This window comes from Muntiacus reevesi, chromosome 8 (genome assembly GCF_963930625.1).
Source record: "Muntiacus reevesi chromosome 8, mMunRee1.1, whole genome shotgun sequence".
Taxonomy (NCBI): Eukaryota; Metazoa; Chordata; class Mammalia; order Artiodactyla; family Cervidae; genus Muntiacus; species Muntiacus reevesi.
The window spans coordinates 47843777-47862685 of record NC_089256.1 but is presented as its reverse complement, the minus strand read 5'-3'; the positions used below and the strand labels follow the sequence as shown (position 1 = coordinate 47862685).

At 52.1% G+C, this 18909-nt stretch overlaps 1 protein-coding gene across 1 annotated transcript in view; it reads left to right on the top strand.

Moving 5' to 3' along the window:
- The window catches only part of ITGB5 (integrin subunit beta 5), a 110212-nt gene extending 96987 nt beyond the window's left edge, over positions 1 to 13225 (top strand). Inside the window, exons 11-15 of the mRNA XM_065942150.1 lie at positions 4124 to 4346; positions 8126 to 8229; positions 10351 to 10470; positions 11762 to 11928; positions 12538 to 13225. Of these exons, the coding sequence (XP_065798222.1) occupies positions 4124 to 4346; positions 8126 to 8229; positions 10351 to 10470; positions 11762 to 11928; positions 12538 to 12633 (710 nt within the window). The 3' untranslated portion in view covers positions 12634 to 13225. The remainder of the gene's footprint in view (positions 1 to 4123; positions 4347 to 8125; positions 8230 to 10350; positions 10471 to 11761; positions 11929 to 12537) is intronic.
- The last annotated feature ends 5684 nt before the right edge of the window (positions 13226 to 18909 follow it).

Sequence of the window (18909 nt, the reverse complement as noted above, 5' to 3'; positions counted from 1 at the left end):
TTAGCTATCAATCATTCTAACAAAGGTACTAATAATAACTTGCACATGTAGCAATTCACAGCTTACAAAGTGCTTTCACATGCCCTTCAGTATCCCTATCTATATGTAATGAAAATATTTTTTACGTCTGCAGAGTATTAAACAGGCATCATGAAATTCAGCACGCTCTGCCAAGGTGCTTGGGAAGTGTTATAAATGAGCTCTGTTATGATGAGGAGTCCTTGCTTCGGCCCTCTGGGTACTGTTAGCCAGCATCGTGTTCCCGTTCCCCGTGCAACTCTCCTAATGATAGATGGTTATTGAGCCTGGGGATGGGACTCAGTGGCCCTTGTCATTTTAATAACACGTGTTCCTCCTAGGGTGTTAGGAGAGGCCAGGGTTGACCAGAGGATGTGGAAATCTGCACGTGTGGGTGGAGGGAAAGGCAGGTTGAGGCCTGACTGCAGGATTTGAGATGTTGGGTTAGGATACATTGTGACCAGATTTGCGTGGTCTGTAACACTCTGCATGGGTCACGCTTTCTGAAGGAGACATGGAAGCTTAAGCTGAGGTGGCAAGTGGCTGTATCTTGTGTGCCAGCTCCTCTAGTTGGGAGACCGTCCTTGGAGGATGGTGTTGAGGATGATTTTGAGGCTAATCCCGGGCTCCCTGGCAGAGACTCCCCTGATTAGATGGTAGGATCTGCCGTGGGAGTGAAGGAGGGCAAAGTGCACGCACGCCTCTCTGCTGTAGCTGCTTTACACTGTCCTGGGAGGCAATGGACCACCTGATGGACAAACTGGGGCCATGTACGGAGTCCTTGAGGGCAGCACTTAGGCGGATTCAGCCATTTCACCAAGTGTGGCTTCTCTCCTAGTTTGACTTGCTGGGACTTTGCATTGGAACTGGCAAATGTTTGAAGCCAAAGAGCCCCATGGATGAGGACTTTCCAGGGCCCTGTGGCCCTCCGTGGCCCCCACCTGCTGGCCCCCCGACTAATGGCACAGCTCTTTGTGTCCTCACTCACAGGCTCTCTGCACAGCGTCTCCTCCTCTCCATGTCCTTGCTGCTCAGGTGCTGGGGGGGCGGCTTCCGAGGATGGCTTACGTCTCTGGCCGTGAGTCCTGCCCCTCACCACAGAGCCACGGTGACCTCCGGTGACCACCAACTCCTACTCTCTCCTGCCCGTGACTCCTGACTCTACTCACACCCCAGATCCAGGACACTCAACTGCTTTGACCTTGGGCTGGGTTTTGGAGCTCTCAGGTTCTCATGGTGTCAGATGTGCCCGAGGCAGCTGGGTTTACTTGCCAATCAGCAGTCATGAGGGAAAGCACAGAGCCCTTGACAACTTTGCTATCTTCTCATTGAGCAGATCTTTTCACATGATATGCTCAATCACAATGGGGAGCAAGTTCCTCTTTCAACACACACATACCCACACTTCACCACAAAAAAATAATATACTACCTCTTCTCCAAACCATTGACAATTTAAAACAGTGTGTTGGGTTACATCTGGTTCATGTTACATTGCTGCCAAATACAGAGTAAGAGGGAAAACAACACTTACAAGGTCAAACAAAGCAAGCAGTCCCTCTGGCTTGAGTAGTGTCTTTGCTGCTTGTAAATATGGCACCAGCCATACCTCTTCTGATATTTTTGCTTTATGGGATGCTGTGATGTACAGGCCATTGGAGAGGCCAGAGCTAATGAAAAACCTACCCCTGAAGTGCACTGATACCTGCAACTCACTTTGAGGTGCATTAAAAAATATATGGATGGCTGGAAAGAGGGAGGGATGTGCGATGGAGCAGCAGCTAACATGCTGACGGTGGAAGAGCTGGTAAATAGGTGGATGTTCACACTACAGTCTTTTCATCTTGGCTCCAGGTTTGCAATTTTCATAATAAACTGTTGGGGGGGAAATTACCCTGACAGTGAACCATTTTAATTTAAAACAGGCTCCTGACCAGTGTGGTCCGGAGGTGAGGCCGAGAGTGAGGGAGCTAGCTATGTGTATTGGATCCATTTCGTTTGGGAAGACTTCCCTGTGGAGGGTGGTTTCCTGCCTGCCATGGCTGTTCGAGGATTGGTGGAGATAAGGGGTGTGCGGGCCTTCCTCCCTGGAGTGAGCTGTCTGCTCGGCTCCCCACCCCCGCCACCACCCTGTAACCCTTGAGCCGGGGGTGCTGCTCTCTCCTGTGGCCCACACACCACACGCCGGCTTCCAGGCAGTTAAACTGCACTCCACAGCCTCCTCCTGGCCAGGCCTGGCTTTCCTCAGCTCTCCCAGAGGGCTGCCATATGCCTCGACACTGCCTGTGAAGTGGGGGGTGGGAGTGCTGTTCCCAGTGCAGTGTCTGCAGGGGCTCTGCATCCCTGGGCTGTGGTCCCGGTCCCGCATGTGTATAGGGGTGGAGGGGGGAGGCTTGTTGGCTCCAGATGGCCACCCTTGTCTCCCGCAGGTCCCAGGCACTACAGTGAGGACTGGGCAGAGAGGGGGACAAGAAGGAAGTGTAGGGGTGAAGCGGCGCTCTGAAGTTAGGTCCTGACCTGAACTGTGGATCACACTCGCTGGGGGTCTCACAGAAGGTGCTGAGATCCAGCTACCAGGACAACTGACTCAGGAGTGGGAGTAGAATGCGCCATCCCCTGTCTGTCTGGTCTCCTGCTAGAGTGTGTCTGTGGATTCTCAGTAAATACAAATTCTTGGTCCTTTTGATATCAGTCTTAGCAGAATGACATGAGAAAGGAAAGTATGCTACAGTAGTAGTATAAAGAAGACTTTTTAAAAAAAACTAACTACCATTTATAGCATTGCTTTCTGCTGTGTTAGCGCAGAGAACAGAGGATCCATGAACTGTCAGGCCCCCCTGGAGGCTGGCACTCCCCATACTCCTCACTGCCAAGCAGGTGCACACATGTGCCTGGTGCACACACAGTCCTCTGAGCCCAGCAACCCCCTGCTCTTGATGCCTGCAGAGCATGGAGGGGATGCCCGGCCCCTCCTCCCTTGGAGGCTGTGGAACGATCGGGTCCCTCCTGCACAGGGGAGCTGGTTCTTCTCGTGATTAGGGCCTATTCTGTCTCCTGAGAGGCTGCAGATCCTCAAGTTCAGACTGTGGGTTCTTGAGCCATACTTCTGGTCTGGGTCCTTGCTCTGTGGCCACCTCCACGCTGCTTTGTCCTTCCATGTGTCATTTTCATCACTTGTGAGCAGGGTATGGTTGTAAGAATTCCTCAAGTTCATGCTATAAAGCCTGACACATACGTAGTGAGTTCAGTGTTAGCTGCTAGCACCCTTGGCACCTGCTCCTGAATCGTCCCGCTCTGGGCCACAGCTCCGGAGCCAGCATCTCACTGAGACTCAGGGACAGTGACTGTGTGCGTTTCCGTTGCGGTGTGACAGGTTCCCACAGATCAGTGACTGAAGACAACTCCAGTGTGTTCTCTGACAGCTCTGGAGGTCAGAGTCTGACATGGTTCTCCCTGGCTACAGTGTCGGTACCAGAAGGGCCACACTTCCTGCCAAGGCTCTAGGGAGGGTCCTTCCCTCACCTTTCCCATCTTACAGAGCTGCGCTCCTTGCATTCCTGGCTCCTTGAGGCCGCTGCCTCTGTCTTCAGAGCTGGCAGCACAGCGTCTTGCTTCTCCTGACCGTGGCCACCACCTTCCGCGGTCAGATCCCCCTTTGCCTTACTCCTATATGGAACCTTTGTGATGGCACTTAGGGCCCCAGGATAATCTGGGAGAATCTCCCGTGTCTCAAAATCCTTCACTTTATCACATGGCAAAGTCTCGTTTGTCATATGGGGTCACATCCCCCAGGCCCTGGGGATGTAATTCACATAACTGGGAGATAGGAAGAAGTTCTCTGGGGTCCTGGGCCTGTGGCACGACTTGGCCAAGTTCTGGACTGACTTGGGGCAGCGTCCAGCCCAGGCGGACTGCATGCACTGCCTGGGCACCCTGCTGTCACCGCGTGCTGGCACCAGGCCCTCTGGTCTGCCCGGTCAGAGTCTGAGGGCACAGTCCATGTCTCATTCTGTTACACCCCCAGGGCCCAGCATGTGGCAGGCACCAGCTTGGTTGTGTGTGTGTGCAGGCACGTGGGCACTGATGTGCGGTGTGTGTCCTTTTAGGCCACGGTGAGTGTCACTGCGGAGAATGCAAGTGCCACGCAGGTTATATCGGGGACAACTGTAACTGCTCGACGGACATCAGCACGTGCCAGGCCAGGGATGGCCACATCTGCAGCGACCGTGGGCACTGCGTCTGCGGGCAGTGCCAGTGCACCGAGCCAGGGGCCTTTGGGGAGACATGTGAGAAGTGCCCAACCTGCCCTGATGCCTGCAGCACCAAGAGGTAAACCCCCCACCCCAGCGTCTCCCCCAGACCATCCTGGCCATCTGGCCAGTCAGCCTCCAGGGCCACCAGCCTCTCACTCCCGATCTCCCACACCTTGCCCACGCAGACTTGCAGGGGAGTGAAACTCTTACTCACATGAACTCGAATAGGGTCTTTGAAGCTCTGGTTCCATGGAGATTTTGTAAAAATCTAAAGCAAAACAGAACAACAAAAAGCAAGACTGTTATTCAAGTTTAGAAATTACCGGATGACTAGGTTAAATGAAATTGAATTGTTTTGGTACCAAAATAGCATCTTCTTAGGCTATAGTGTGTCACTGAGTGTTTCAAAAGGACATTCAGCATGCATCTTTCTTCCAAATGAAGTTGATCCTCCCCATAAACATCAATCCAAACAGTGTTTCACAGGCCACCTTCCCTGTATAGAAAATACTGCTTTAAACAAAACATCATCAGAAGGTAAATCAGACAGGAGGGCCCCCGACCTAGATAAGGCATGCCAGGAACAAACTGTAGTGGCTTTTGAATTTTCTGCTCCATTTGTACAGATAATGGAGCGGGTCTCCGTGCTGCTGCTGAATGCAGAGATTGTCCAGATACAGGCTCCAGGCCTCCACTGACCCAGCCACAGGGTCACGTTCCCCAGTTGACCTCCTCGCAGCTCTGCCCTCCACATTCTGCCAGAGAACGAATGAGAGGGAATGAAAGAGAGCAGAGAGTTATGGCATCAGGAAAGCAAGAGTGACAGCTTGCCTTGATTTTGCTAGAGAAACAGCTGTGCCATCGTCATCCTTGTGCTGAGGGGCCAGGAGGGAGGAACACAGATAATCAGAAACAAGTAATAATACAGACGTTGTTTCCTTTTGGCTGGGAAATGCAACTGTGCAATTTTTTTTGGCAGATATCCCTTCCAAATGCCTGGCCCAGGCTCCTAATGAGAGGAGGTCATGCTCCCCGAGTGGCTGGGGCTGCCGGTCAGTCTGAACTCAGAAATGTTCTGGGTGGCAGAGCCCCTGTCTGGACGTTTGCCACAAATAATCCAGGCGTGGGTAATTGAAAGCTGGCCGCAGATGGAGAGACAAGATAGACAGGGCCAGATTTTATTTTGTGTAATTAGAGGGAAGCCAGGCAGAGTAAGGGAAAAGAAACACAGATCCACTGTTGACCTGCTAAAAACGGAGAAACAGCAGAAATGCAAATGGAAACATCCCAGGGGAGGAGGTTAGGATCCTGGATCTGGAGCCCAAATAGCTATGGCCATCTGAGCCTGGACTCTCGGCCATTATCAACATGGAATGCCTGAGGGAGGCGCCCTCCCCCCGGCTCCCACCAGCAGAACCGTTTTGAGTGTGTGCTACCAGACCTTGGGGCATGTGAGGCTGTTGGGAGGTGGGGATGAAGTTAGGACAATATGCATGGAACCAATAAAACCTGTTTCTTCCCCTTCCTCTGGAGCAGCAAGGCAATAAAGGATTGGCTTAGGTCAGTTAAAAGCCTGCTTGGGAAGACAGCCTTAGCTTTAAATGTTTAAAGCGTTCATTTCCAAGAAGACATGGACTTGGTTTGTTGTCTATTAAGCAACACCAAAGGAGCAAGGAGAGCAAAGGGATGCCATCAAGGAACCTCGCTATTCCTTCTTACGTGTCTCTGGGCCACACTGACACTTCCTCTTTCACAGCCTACTTGTAACTTAAAAAAAAAAAAAGTCCCTTTGATAGTGCCTTATTTCAGGCTGTTCTTCTCAACCCTTTGTTGAGAATCACCAGGTTTTCAATGCCTTATGTCCTCCCCCCTCCCCTGGTTCTTCAGAGCAGGCAATATCCACTTTCTAGAACTAACCAAACACACCCTTCACCTTGGGTGAGTTCATATTCAGCCTCAGCTGATTTCAATTAACAGACTCCCTGAGCAGAGTCTGTCTCAGCAGCTTGCTTGTTTAAAGGCCAGACTTATTTTAATACGTGACTACAATAAATCACAAGTTTCAACCCAGTGCGAGGAGCACACGGGTTAAACTGATGTGCCGGTTTGGATGATGAGGGGATGACGGAATGTTCCCTGGAAGGAGCCCTGTTGTTTCCTGACTCTGGGACATGCAGGTGGAGGTTTCTGTGGTGAGTCCTAGTGGAGATGGGAAGCAAACACCTTTCTTTGCAGTGTGTTAATTGTGGGATGGGGAGGGCAGCGGCATTAGTGTGAAGGACTAGAGCTGGAGCCAACCTTTCTTGGTGCCCAGTCAAGTCTCAGTACCCGCCCACTGGGCTATAGCCTCAGGGGAAATGCAGCAATTCTGACTTGTTTAACTCCAGAATGTTTCCATGAAGTCATTCCCGGGAGAGAGGAATTTTGTGGCTCATCCTGGGATGGTTGAATTCTTCAACCTATTAGAACCCTGGTAAGAAAATCTTATCTGCTTTCTCTCCACCATCTCCTCAACGTTCAGAAAGCGGAGGAAGGACTTGGGGAGGGACTTGACGAAGAGGCAGGGCTCCTGGGTGCTGCACCCTGCTGCCTTTGATTCCTCATTTCCCTTGCCTGTGAAATAGAGCAACTTAATGAAACACTCCCAGCTCCCTTCAAGCCTGGCATCCACTGCACAGTTTTTGCCCTGGAAATGTAGTAACTGGTTCCTCCATCTCAAGGAATTTTTAAATGAAAATGAATGTGATGCATGGTAGTTCTATTTCCTGCCATATTTTTGCCAGAGAGCCTTCCGGACACACAGCCCTGTTGGTCCCCATAGGCCTGTGGGGTACGGGCTGCTGTCCCCTGTGTCGCTGAGGCTCTGTAAGCTTCCGCCTCACCCCCGCCACACTCTGGTGCCAGGACACAGCTGCAAGGAGGCAGTGGCCCGCCCAACATGCTTAACTCTGAAGTCCTCACCCCATTTCCTGGAGAAGCCCCTGTTTTGAGGGTCTCTTACCCCCTTGCAGGTCACCGAGCACCATCACCTCAGAAAGGCCCTGCAACTTCACCATCAGCTGACAGTTTTGTTCCAACCCACTTCTCCCTGGAGTTGAATTCTTGCCACCCCATTTATGCCCCCCCCAACAGTCCCCCAGAGGGGTTAGGGACCCTTTCTCCCCTCCACAACAATCTCAGTGAACCTTTAGAGCTTGGCTCCCATGCCACACGCTGTCTGTCCAGGAGGGGGAAGGGGGAAGGGCTGGGAGTCTCCCGGACAGTGGTCCTCCACCCTCACCTTTACTCAGTCCCTGGGAGGCCAGGCTCCATCCCTAGAGATGCAGATTCTGTGGGTGTGGTGGAGGCCCCTGGCAGTGATGTCCTGAAATTCCACCCAGAGGGGTTAATCTGCAGGAGGGCTGAGAGCCCTGCCTGCGTAATGGTCTCCTGGTGGGGATCTTGGGAGTTGGGGCCATAGGGGTGTGAGGACCCCTCCTCAAGGCCAGGAACACTTTTTTTTATCATCAGAAGCTCCTTGTTTGGGGCAGACTCCTCAGGGAGGCATTTGACGCACCGGAGTGCAGGTGGATGTGGCTCCTGGTGTCAGAACTTGAAAGGCCTCCAGCCTGCAACTTGACATGGGGACCAGACACGTCTCTAAATTCACCTAGGCTCCTCCAAGGACCTTCAGGCTTCCCTGCATGAGGGTGACAGAGAGGACAATAAGGCTAAACAACTGAAGATGGGAGAAGTTAAAGCTTCAGGGTCCTGAAGGAGGGCTGGGATCTGCACTCTTGGGGCATGTACACAGTTACATGTGTGGAGCTGATCCATAGCATTTAACACCCACATTTTATTGCCTCTCTTCCAAAGAGACTGTGTCGAGTGCTTGCTGCTTCACTCGGGGAGCTCAGCTGACAACCAGACCTGCCAAAACCTGTGCAAGGATGAGGTGATCACACGGGTGGACACCATTGGTGAGTGCAGAGTGCCCTGGGTAGCCGGCGCCTTTTGGATCCTGCCAGACACGTAGAGACTATCCTGTGGGGATGATCTTCAGGGCTACCTGGCAGACAGGATGGTAGTTTTAACCTTGTTAGGAAATAGCCTTGAGTTAGGAAATAGCCTCAGGTTCTTGGCGAGTCCTTGCTGGCTCCCCTAGAGGTACCTGGGCTAGGGCACAGGTTCCAGGCTCTCCAGATATAAGACCTCCCTGTTCATCAGTGTCTGTCCTGTCCCTGGGCCCAGTCCTTTCTGAGCCACATCTCCCAGGCTTCCTGAGAAGTTGGTGTATTAGTTAGAATAAGTATTGTTAGCTGCCACAACAAACGCACCCCAAACCTCAGTGACTTAACAAAATAGAAGTTGGTTTGTCACTCACTGAAAGTGAAGATGTTCCTAGTTGACCAAACCTCCATTGGTCCTTCAGGAGCTCAGATACCCTCTCAATTTTGGTTCCACCCTCCCCCAGGTCCTCAGAATCCTCTCCATTGAGTCTACAAGTGGGGAGGACAGAGGGAAGGATCGGATGGGAGTTTTACATGGGCTGGACCTGGACGGGTACATGTAACTTCCCCCCAGAATTCAGTCACATGGCCACATTTACTGCAGGAATGGTGGGAAATACCATCCAGGTGTGCCCAGGAAGCTGGGAAACCATGTTTGGTGACCAGCTAGCCAGTCTGTGCCCCATTTGACCTCAACCCAGCACAGCTCTCTTGCCAGAGGAACCCAGGATAGAATTCCTGCCAGTCTCTCTGCTCCTTGTTCCTGCCTCCCTGGTCCTGACTGATGCTCTGGCCAAATCATGGCAACCGAGTCATGAATGCCATCAGCTCATATTCTCTGAGCACCTACTGTGTGCCAGGGCTTGTATTACACCTGGGAGCCAATGTGGAGCCCCCCACCCACCCAGTCTGGCCTCTCATGCCAGTTTTCCTGCCCTGCTTCTGTCTTGTGGCTTGAGGCCTGGCTCGCAGCAAGTTCTGCCTGCAGACCTGGGCCGTTGCCCCATGACTGGACACCCACAGAAAGACAGGGTGATGCCTATCCTGACCCACTAACTAGTCCGTCGCTCTGGAGCAAATGCTGCTGTTCACACACAGCTGTGACCTGAATCAGCTGCTTCAGAGAAAGTTTGTTTGAATTCAGCAGTTTTCCTTCCTTCCTTCCCCCAGGCTTTTTCACACACACACACACACTCGCTCACACTCAGCCAGACGGGGCTTACTGTCGGGGTCTGAGAGGAAAAAAATGCTCAGGCCTCCGCGTCTGATAACCGCTCAAAACTGTCTGGTCCCAGGTGGAGCCTCCTTTGAGCCACAGGCTTACAGAGGGTGGAGCTGGAAGGCGTCCCATGTCACAACATAACCTGCAGTTATTATTCAGGACCCATGGGTCATTCCCTTATCACCCGCCTTTCTCTTACTTCACACTCTTCCCGGCTTCCTTCCCCCCTAGAAATCAGTCTAACCCTGACCCAGGGAAGCCGTGGACTGTGGATAATGCCTCGGGGGTGAGGAGGGTGATGCCTTCACCTCAGGTGACAGCCGTGTGGGGACAGCAGGTGTGAGGCAGTGTGAGGAAGGGAGCTTCTTCCCACGGGGAGCGAAGCAAGCAGTGTGCACCATCCTGGGGGCTGGGGAGGTGCAGTCTCTTACTCATCGCCTCGTGCGGCTCTCTCATTTCACATCTCAGGACAGCACTGCCAGCTCTCAGCCTCTGCAGCTGGCTCTCGGCCAGGGGACTTGAGTGTGAGCTCTCACTCAGGCCTCCGCGGGCAGCAGGAGAGCCCCCTTCTTTGTCCAGTTCCATTGTCCTGTCCCACCTGGCCATAGTGCGTCCTTTCCTTCCACATCCCCACAGTGAGCGCTGCAGAGGTTCCCTGGCGTGGAAGGGAGTTTGCATCCCTGGGGCAGTCTAACTCAGTGCTGGGCCTGCATTCTTGATGTGAGAGACTTGAACTCACTGTTAAGTCCCAGTCAGCCTCTCTGCACCCCTTTTCTTCTGGGGCAGGATTTGGCTCCTCACCCCATCGCTTGGTGGCTCTGAGTTACTCAGAGAGACACTCAGGACATTTCTGCTTGGTTTTCTTCCAGTGAAAGATGACCAGGAGGCTGTGCTGTGTTTCTACAAGACCGCCAAGGATTGTGTGATGATGTTCACCTACTCAGAGCTCCCCAGTGGGAAGTCCAACCTCACGGTCCTCAGGGAGCCAGGTGGGTGAGGGCTGGCCCTGTCTGCTCCCCCAGGGCGCTTGGTTTCTGACGTATCACCCACCCTCTTTTCACCATCCTTTCCAGACTCCAGAGAGGGGAGGGACACAGTTCCCTGTGAAGATCAGGATCTGTGGGCCTTCTCTACCTGAATGCTGTAGTTCAGAAGAAAGATGACTGTTCATCTGGGGACCATCGCTGGGGCGGGGAGCTTGGGGCTGTGACTGGAGGGAATGGGAGTTACAGGAGGATAGGGCCCTGCCCTGGGGGAGTGTCTCATCTCAAAGGCAGGGGTCCGGGGGTGGCAGTGAGCACGTGGCTAACGGCAGTGTGAGTGTGCACAGCAGGTCCGGACCATCAGCGCTGGGCATCAGGGAGTCTGGGTATGTGCACGGCCCTGACTGGGCTGCCGCTTCGTGGAGTGGCGTCCAGGAAGGGCAGAACGCTGGGTGAATATTCCCACAAGTGCTGTGCCTAGCCGCTGAGGACGGCATGCTCTGACCCACATGGACAATTCTGCCTCATGCTCTGGACCCAGGGACCAGGAGCCCTTTTCCTTGGGATGATTAGGGTTTCTGGTATGACCCCTTTTATTCTTCTCTGGAGGAGGTTGGAGTGGGGGTGGGGGTGCAGAAAAAGATCTGCTCTCTTGAGTTCACAGCACTGCAAACTGCTTCCACATGAGGCCAGACCACATAATGTGCCTTCCCGAGGCAGAGGCAGAGGGAAGGGTTGTGGTCTCAGCCCAGGATGCACGCCTGAAGAATGAGGCTTTGTTTCCAAGCGCTGTCTTTGTGGTTCTTTGAAAATAAGCACATTTGCTCCAAAGGCTCCACACTAAGGGCTTACAAATGTCGGCTGGCCTCCAGCCCAGCCCTTGCGGAACGGCTTCGTGAAACCTCCTGCCGCCTGGTCTACTCCCGAAACCATTTACATGAAAGTCGAGACGTGGTCCAGCATCGTGCATGGGAGGTGGGGCCGGGCTGGGGTGTGGGTGCTTCGAGTTGTGGGGATGCAGCTGTGCACAGGGTATGTGGGGAAAAAGTGGAGCAGCCTCTAAATTCTCCTGGACTTTGCCCTCGATTTGCTGTGTGGCCTTGGGACAGTCACCAGCCTTCTTTGAATCTTTTACTTCATATGCACTGGAGAAACCTGCCTGCCACCCACACCTCCCAGAAGCCATGTGAGGGTCTTATGAAGCATATGAAGGCCTCTGGGGAGAGCTGGTGGGCCTGAGGTTAGAGTGGGGGCATGGTGATGCTTGTGGCTTGCTCACTATGCCCTGCTCCTCCAGAGTGTGGGACCGCCCCCAGTGCCATGACCATCCTCCTGGCCGTGGTCGGCAGCATCCTCCTGACTGGGTTTGCGCTTCTGGTCATCTGGAAGCTGCTCGTCACCATCCACGACCGGAGAGAGTTCGCCAAGTTCCAGAGTGAGCGATCCAGGGCCCGCTACGAAATGGTACGCCAGTGGGAAGCATGTCAAGCTTAGGGGTCCAGCTGAGTTCAGGCAGAGGCCCCCTAGCACCTTTAGCATTCAGAACAAAGAAACGAAGCCTGAGGGGTAGTGTGTACCCAGTTCTGAATGCCCTGCACAGAGCCCCACACCACACCCAGGTCAGGAGGCTCACAAGCAGAGGTGCTGGGCACAGCCTGAGCAGGGGGAGTCTGGACACAGCCCAGGAGGGGACCCTACATACCCACAGTCTATCACAATGTCTATGTGTGCCTTGCTTCCCCAAGCAGACTGCACGTCATCCAAGAACAGAGCACAGTGAGTGCCCCCTGAAGTCCTAGTTCATTTCTGTTAAAACTGGAAGGGACTTTAGAGACCATCTGATGGACAAGGTCCCTCATTTCAGAGATGGAGAGAGAAGGTTCAGGGAAGGGCGGGGCCATTCCTGGCCAGTGGGTTGGAGGAGCAAGTCTTGCAGCACAAGGCAGGTGCCTCTACCCGCACACAGAGCCTGCTGCCTTCTTGGTGATTGACCCTGGAAGGGCCTCCAAACCTGTGTGTGTTCGAATGAGTGAGTGAGCTAACACATGTCCTCTTATCCTCCGTATTCTCTAGGCTTCAAACCCTCTGTACAGAAAGCCCATCTCCACACACACCGTGGATTTCACCTTTAACAAGTTCAACAAATCCTACAATGGCACGGTGGACTGACAGCTCCTTCCGCTCAGAGGGCTGGAGGAGGTGAGTGGTCAAGCCAGAGACTGACGCGCTCTGGACAGCTGCTCGGCTCGATCACTGCTCCCTGCTCCACCGAGTGCAGAGACCTTCCGGCAAGCCCGGGCAAGGAGCCCGTGCAGGAAGGCGCCCGGCTGTGCCGGCTGGCCACCCGTCCAAGCCTGGCCGCGGTCCTCTCGGCTCTCCCCAGCACGTCCAGCTTGTCGTCTCAATGAACTACTGAGACACGGGCTGCGTCCTCCTTCCGGGAGGGCTGGGCCTCAGATCTGGCCCCACGAGAAGGCTCTTGGGAGTGTCAAGAGTGTGTAAAATCCACAGTCCGGCTTCGCTCGTGTTGATCATGTTTGTATGAAATAAAATGATCGTGCATTTATGTATAGTTCTGATTCCCGAGAATTACCTGCCTGGTGTCTCTGCCTCGCACATGGGTGTTGGTGGTGGGATCGAGACGCCTGTTGAAGGCACATAGTTTGCAGATGTCAGCTTTCTTCTGTCCATGTTCATCTAGTACTTTTGTAACGAAAAGGAAAGAGATTGTTTGGGATTGAAAGTAAAGATTAAAACCAGATTTTTTTTTTTTTTTTTTAAACCAGATTTTGTGTCTGACACTCTTCATGACATGCACTTACCTTTCCGAAGTGGCCATGAATGGTGCCCCAGCAGGGACACCACACAAGCCAGTCCAATACTCCAGACCAGGGCTTGTCATTACAGAGCTCCATGCAGTACTCTGGGCATTTGGGGGTGGTGGCACTCCAGGGAGGGCTGAGCAGATGTCTTTGGACCCTCCCAACTTTTACTTAGGTTCGAAACTGTGAAGATCACCCCTTTGGCTTCTTTCCCATTTCCCAGGTGCTAAGGCTGCAAATAGATTGTGCAGATGAAGAAGGGTCAAGATGTGGCTTCCACAAAATGACTTGCATATTATAACAAGTTTCCTATCAGCTGTCCTTCCTGCAGGGCCCTTTAAGGCCGCTCTCTTTCCATATCTGAGTCAAATTATCTGATCCTATCCCCTGTTTATAGATGAGGAAACCTGGGCTTTCCCAGGTGTCATTAAGTGTAACTAATGACAAACTGGTACAAAGAGCAGGCCTCAAAAGCAAAGGTACCTGCTCCTTTTTGCAACATCTCTCACTAATCACTTAGCTGCCGCTGGCATCACTTCAAGGCTTTTGGGCTTTCATTCCAGATTCATCTGTTCTCAGTCTTGGACCAAATTCCCTTTACTTCATTTTGGCAAACGCTAAGACAAATGTCTATTAGTAAACAGCCGTATTTATTACCTGGGGCAAATAGGAACAGATCCTGTGATTCCTTTGTTCTGTGTAATTAGGATGAAACAGAGACCTTGCGACTTGGTGAAGCTGCCTTAAATCCTTTTTTGAAATAAAGCCAAATGTAGGTAAATATACAAAATAGACACAGGGTGGTTTTGTGACTTTTCCAAACCGAGAAAAATATGATTTCAGAAGAAACGTTGGATTTCTCTCTTGATTGTGGGTTTCCTGAAGACACAGTTGACTTGTTCAAAGTCTGATTTTCTACCAGGCAGTTCTGTAAGGGCACAGCATTCTTGAGCCATGCACAGAAAGGATGAGTTGCTCCAGGTTTCCACCTGAGGTGGAAGTTCGGGCTATTTCCTCGGTGGCACCAGATGGCTGTTGCTCACAGTGCCCTGCTGCCCCCTGCTGGAGGCTCTGGGGACAGCTGTTCAGAGACCTGACTTGAGATTCGGACCCAGTGTGTGATCCCCTTACTTTCTTTTGGTGATTTGGCCAGGTCCTCACTGCCGCCTGTTAACACAGATAATGGAGCAGGAGCTGAGGGTGCTCTGGACCTTTGCTCTGCAAAGCTCTCGCAAACAGAGGGCCCATTGTTGCCGGGCTGTGGAAGCACACAGGTGAGAGGGAGCCACCTAATGCAAAAGGACCTGCTGCTGTCTGGCCACCGGAGCGCCTGCAAGGAGCACATGCCTGGTGGTCTCTGGAAAACTCTTTACTGTTTTCTGTTTGGGCAGGTAATTAGTAACGTGTTTGTTGGAAAGGAAGAGTGGGGGGTGGCTATTTACCTTTGTAATCAATCTTTGTTGACTTAATACAGATTTCCAAATGGTACTTTATTAATTTTTAACAAGTTTTCTAATTGCAAAAGTAGTACATGGAAAAAATGAAAAAGAGATCAGAAGGAAAGTAAAAATCTTTTACAATCACAGCACACAGAGGCAACGACTCTTGTCCTTTTTGTGGACGACATCTCTGTCTTTTCTCCCGTGCATGTATGTGTGATTTTTACCAAATCGGAATTATGCTGTCACTTTTCAAGAGGACTGGGGATTCTCATTCCACTTGATTGACTAGTACTTAGTCAAATTAAAGTAACTAACAGCTGCCTCTTCTGGGGTGGCATTTTTTAAAAATTTGCTTAATTAGGTTCAAAGCTGGCGGTGATTATCGTGAAACTCGTGGGATGAATTTCAGGTAACAGCAAACAGATGGGGAGACCAGAGGGGTGGAGAGACGGTCCTTTTTTCTGTTCACATGACATCTCTTAATTGAATAGCTCCTCCCTCTCTGGAGGGCTCTCGTTGTGTGGGGCTCCTGTTGCTTCCGAGAAGGGCAGCCTGGCAAGCTCAGCTTCTACGGGCCTTTGTGACTGGCTGGGATGGGGCGTGGAGTAGAGGAGGACAGCCGCGTGGAGGACACTCAGGAGGAGGTAAGAGCCTCTGAAGCATCCTTGTGGATGTGTGGGGCCTGTTTGGGAGTCTTCCTGGCTGTGGCTGTCAGCATGCCCGGGTTGGGGGCTAAGAAGGCTTGATGAGAGGTCTCTCCTGCACTGATTTCTGTTTGCACCCAGCTCAGGGGCTCCAGGGTTCCCAGGAAGGACGTGGTTCCATTCTGATCCTCAGAGAAGGATGTAAGTGAAGGCAGGACAATGAGAGAGACAGTTGAGCAGGTGGTGGTGCTGGGAAGGGAGAGCTCGTCTTTCTCAGCCCCTAGGGCTCCTCCCACTGAGCTTGTGGCTTTAGGGATGGTCACTGCCCAGCCGGCCCCAGCTGACAGCACCACCTCCAGGACAGGCTGGTGATGGGTCACAGTGAGATAGATGGTCTTCGTGTCCAGATTGTCTCTCTGGAGTTCAGTGCTGGGACGTTCGATGCCTCCTTTGTCATACCATGGGAATATATAATCTAACTTCGGTGTCTGAAATTTTTGCTTTTGGTTGTTACTGGTATCTTGATCGTCAAGAGGCTGGGAACTAAATGCCAGGAAATGGAACCTACCTCCAGTTCTTACTGAGATCCTGTCTTCTCCAATGAACCGCACCCCCTCCATGAGCCCCGCCCCCCCATCTTCACCTGTCTCCCCTTCCACACACGCTTTCTGATCTTTCCGATGTCCTGCTCTGTAGTGCTTTAAGTGGCCTTGAATTCTTGTTGCAAACAGGCAAGCTCTAAGCTGTAGGTAACCATAGGGACGTGTGCTGTGGTGACCTTCTAGGAGAGGAGTTCTTGGTCATATTGTGTCGGGGACACCTTTGGTGTTCTAGTGAGCCTTTGTTAGAATAAGACTAACACATGTGTAAATAGGGGTCATACTAAAAAGCCTGGACCTGTTTATCAGGGCAGCTTGTTACCATTTACCAGCTTAGTTTGACTTCAGAAACCCCTTGGAATACTCGGTTACAGCCTTATTGGTTCTACCTGCATCGAATAGCAAACGCCTGAAGCGAAAAGCAGCCTCTCTTCACGTGACCCTCACAGTATTCCCACCTGGTGTTCAGAGAAGCTATTTCCCGTCTTCCTAAGGAGCGAGTTGAGACCAGTCACTCTGGGAGAGGGTTGGCATGTGAGACCCCGGCTCTAAGTTGATGCTTTCTCCTCTGTGTTCACCTTCTGGGAAAGTAGGGCTGTCAGTTCTTATCTCAGAACTCTGCTGTGTGACCGGAAGGCACACGTGTCTACTGAAATTAAGTAAGTGTGGATGAAGAGATTATGTCCCTTCCCCTCCCTCTTATGTCTTTTTCTCTCGTCTCCATTTCATCAGCATGTGTACCTGTGTGTTCACCAAAAATCGAGGTACTCTTTCTATTTAACACTTGAGGGAAGATGACAGCTGACACACATTTCATGATTCCTGGCACCAAAGTTCAGCAGCTTAAAGACTTTTCCATGGAGGTGACCATAGGTTGGTGCAGACGCCGGTTCAGGGCTCACCTCCCTGCTGGTTCAGCCAGCCCTGTGAGAATAGAATATTTGTATGAGCGGTTGTGTGTGCTGGTTGATATTCACATCCTCGCCTGTGCCCATAAAACAAGAAACCTACACTGAACAGAACACACCGTCAGCTGAGGGTTGCGGGTCGCACCCTGTGTGAGGATCCGCGGCAGAGCTGGGCAGAGGTCCCAGGAGAGACGGGGAGGCCAGGGCTGCCTGCCTGGCTGACTGCCTGCCAGATGTCCCCAATGGATTGTTCCTGCTCAAGCCTCGGGAATTGTAGGCTTGAGGTGGGAGACCTCCCCTATCTGACGGACCCAGAGAAGAAGGCAACAGGAGGGGACGGAGAGGGGACGCTCCGGCCCCAAAGGAGACCACAGGGGCTTGCGGAAGTCTGAGCGCAGCAGGATGTTGAGGGTGAGAGTGGAGGAGGAAGTTATAAAAGAGGAGGGGGACCAGAGACTGACGTGGTGGTTTTTCCCTGAGCCAGTTCTTTTATTTATTTATTCATTCATTTTTTGGCGGCACTGGGTCTTCGTCACTGTGTGGGCTTTTCTCTAGTTGCAGCGATCGGGGGCTGCCGTCTAGTGGTGGTGCACGGGCTTCTCACTACAGCGGCTTCTCTTGTTGCAGCGCACAGGCTCCAGTAGTTGAAGTGCCCAGTCTCAGTAGGTGTGACTCGTAGGCTCTGGAGCATGAGCTTAGGAGTTGTGCACATGGGCTTTGTCCCTCTGCCGCTTGTGGAATCTTCCTAGACCGGGGACTGAACCTGCACTGGCAGATGGAGTCATCCACTGTATCACCAGGGAAGTCCTCCCTGAGCAAATTCTGTGAGGTGAATAAGACTCTTTAGGCCATCATTCAGGTGTGCAAAAAACATTATTTTTAAAAACTTGTCACCTCTACTTCAAGTGTCTGTTCAAGTGATGGTAGAAAGTAAAGCAGTTAGGTCGAGAGGGACAGTGTCTTGTTAAACACAGTCGTTCCAGGGTCTCCAGAACCCCACCCTGCAGGCTGAGTGCAGCATCACGACGTTGGAGGCAGGTCCGCAGAGCTGTCTGTGCCCATGATACCTGCTGAGATGTCACTGCCCTCATCAGGACCACGTTCCTGCATGACGGTGGAGAGAGCCTTCAGGTCCACCAGTCCTGTTTCTTAGTTAACTTCCAGGCCCTTTTCAGGGAAATGTGGCTCCTCCCTCACGTTATCTGGAGCCACAGGCCGCCTCAGGCTCTGCCCCAGCCGCACCTGGCATCCAGGTCCACTGCCCTGCTCCGTGCTGGGGTCTCTGGCATCGCTGCTCTCCTGGGCCCCTCCTGGAAAGTGAGGCCCAGAGCTCCTCTGCTGTCTGCGTGTCAATTTCCCTCCCTCCCTACCCGCCTGGAGTGGGGCGCCTGTACCATAGCCTCCCCCAGGATCTGACTGTGCCCACCCCTCCACCTTCTATTCCTCTCCCCAGGTCAAAACACTCCTCCCCCCTCCCTTGGTGGGAAGGGGAGAGGCAAACTTTCTTCCACACCAGTCCTTCTGCCAAGACCTTGAACTTTAAAAGTTAAAAAAATATTCTAATTGTTTTTGTTTCTCTTTGTATTTCCATTGTGGCATTACTTTCCTGTGGCACAGAGGCCAAGTGTGGGCTTGGAAGGGCTATGGAGAAAACAGACTGTGGAGCAAAAAAAAACAAAAAATCACTTGATAATTTATACAAGGCCGGATTATGAACTTTAAATGCCCTATGACCTAAAAAAGATATGGCACCTCATGTTCTGTAATCTAAAATAAAAGCAGCATTTAGTAAGACAACAGTTACTATTAAATAAAGAACCCCAAGGAGTCCTGATTTGCACCTCCCCCCTTTCTAAAAAAATACCAGATTCCTTCAAAAAACATATTTCGGTATCCTTGCTTCCCGGGCTTCAGCCCATGCCTCAGTCAGGCAATGGTATGCCCCAGCACTGATGGTGTGTATCATGTCCGTCTGCTAAGGGGCGGAGGAAGCAAATGGCAGAGTCCGTGGGCGACACGCTGATTGATGC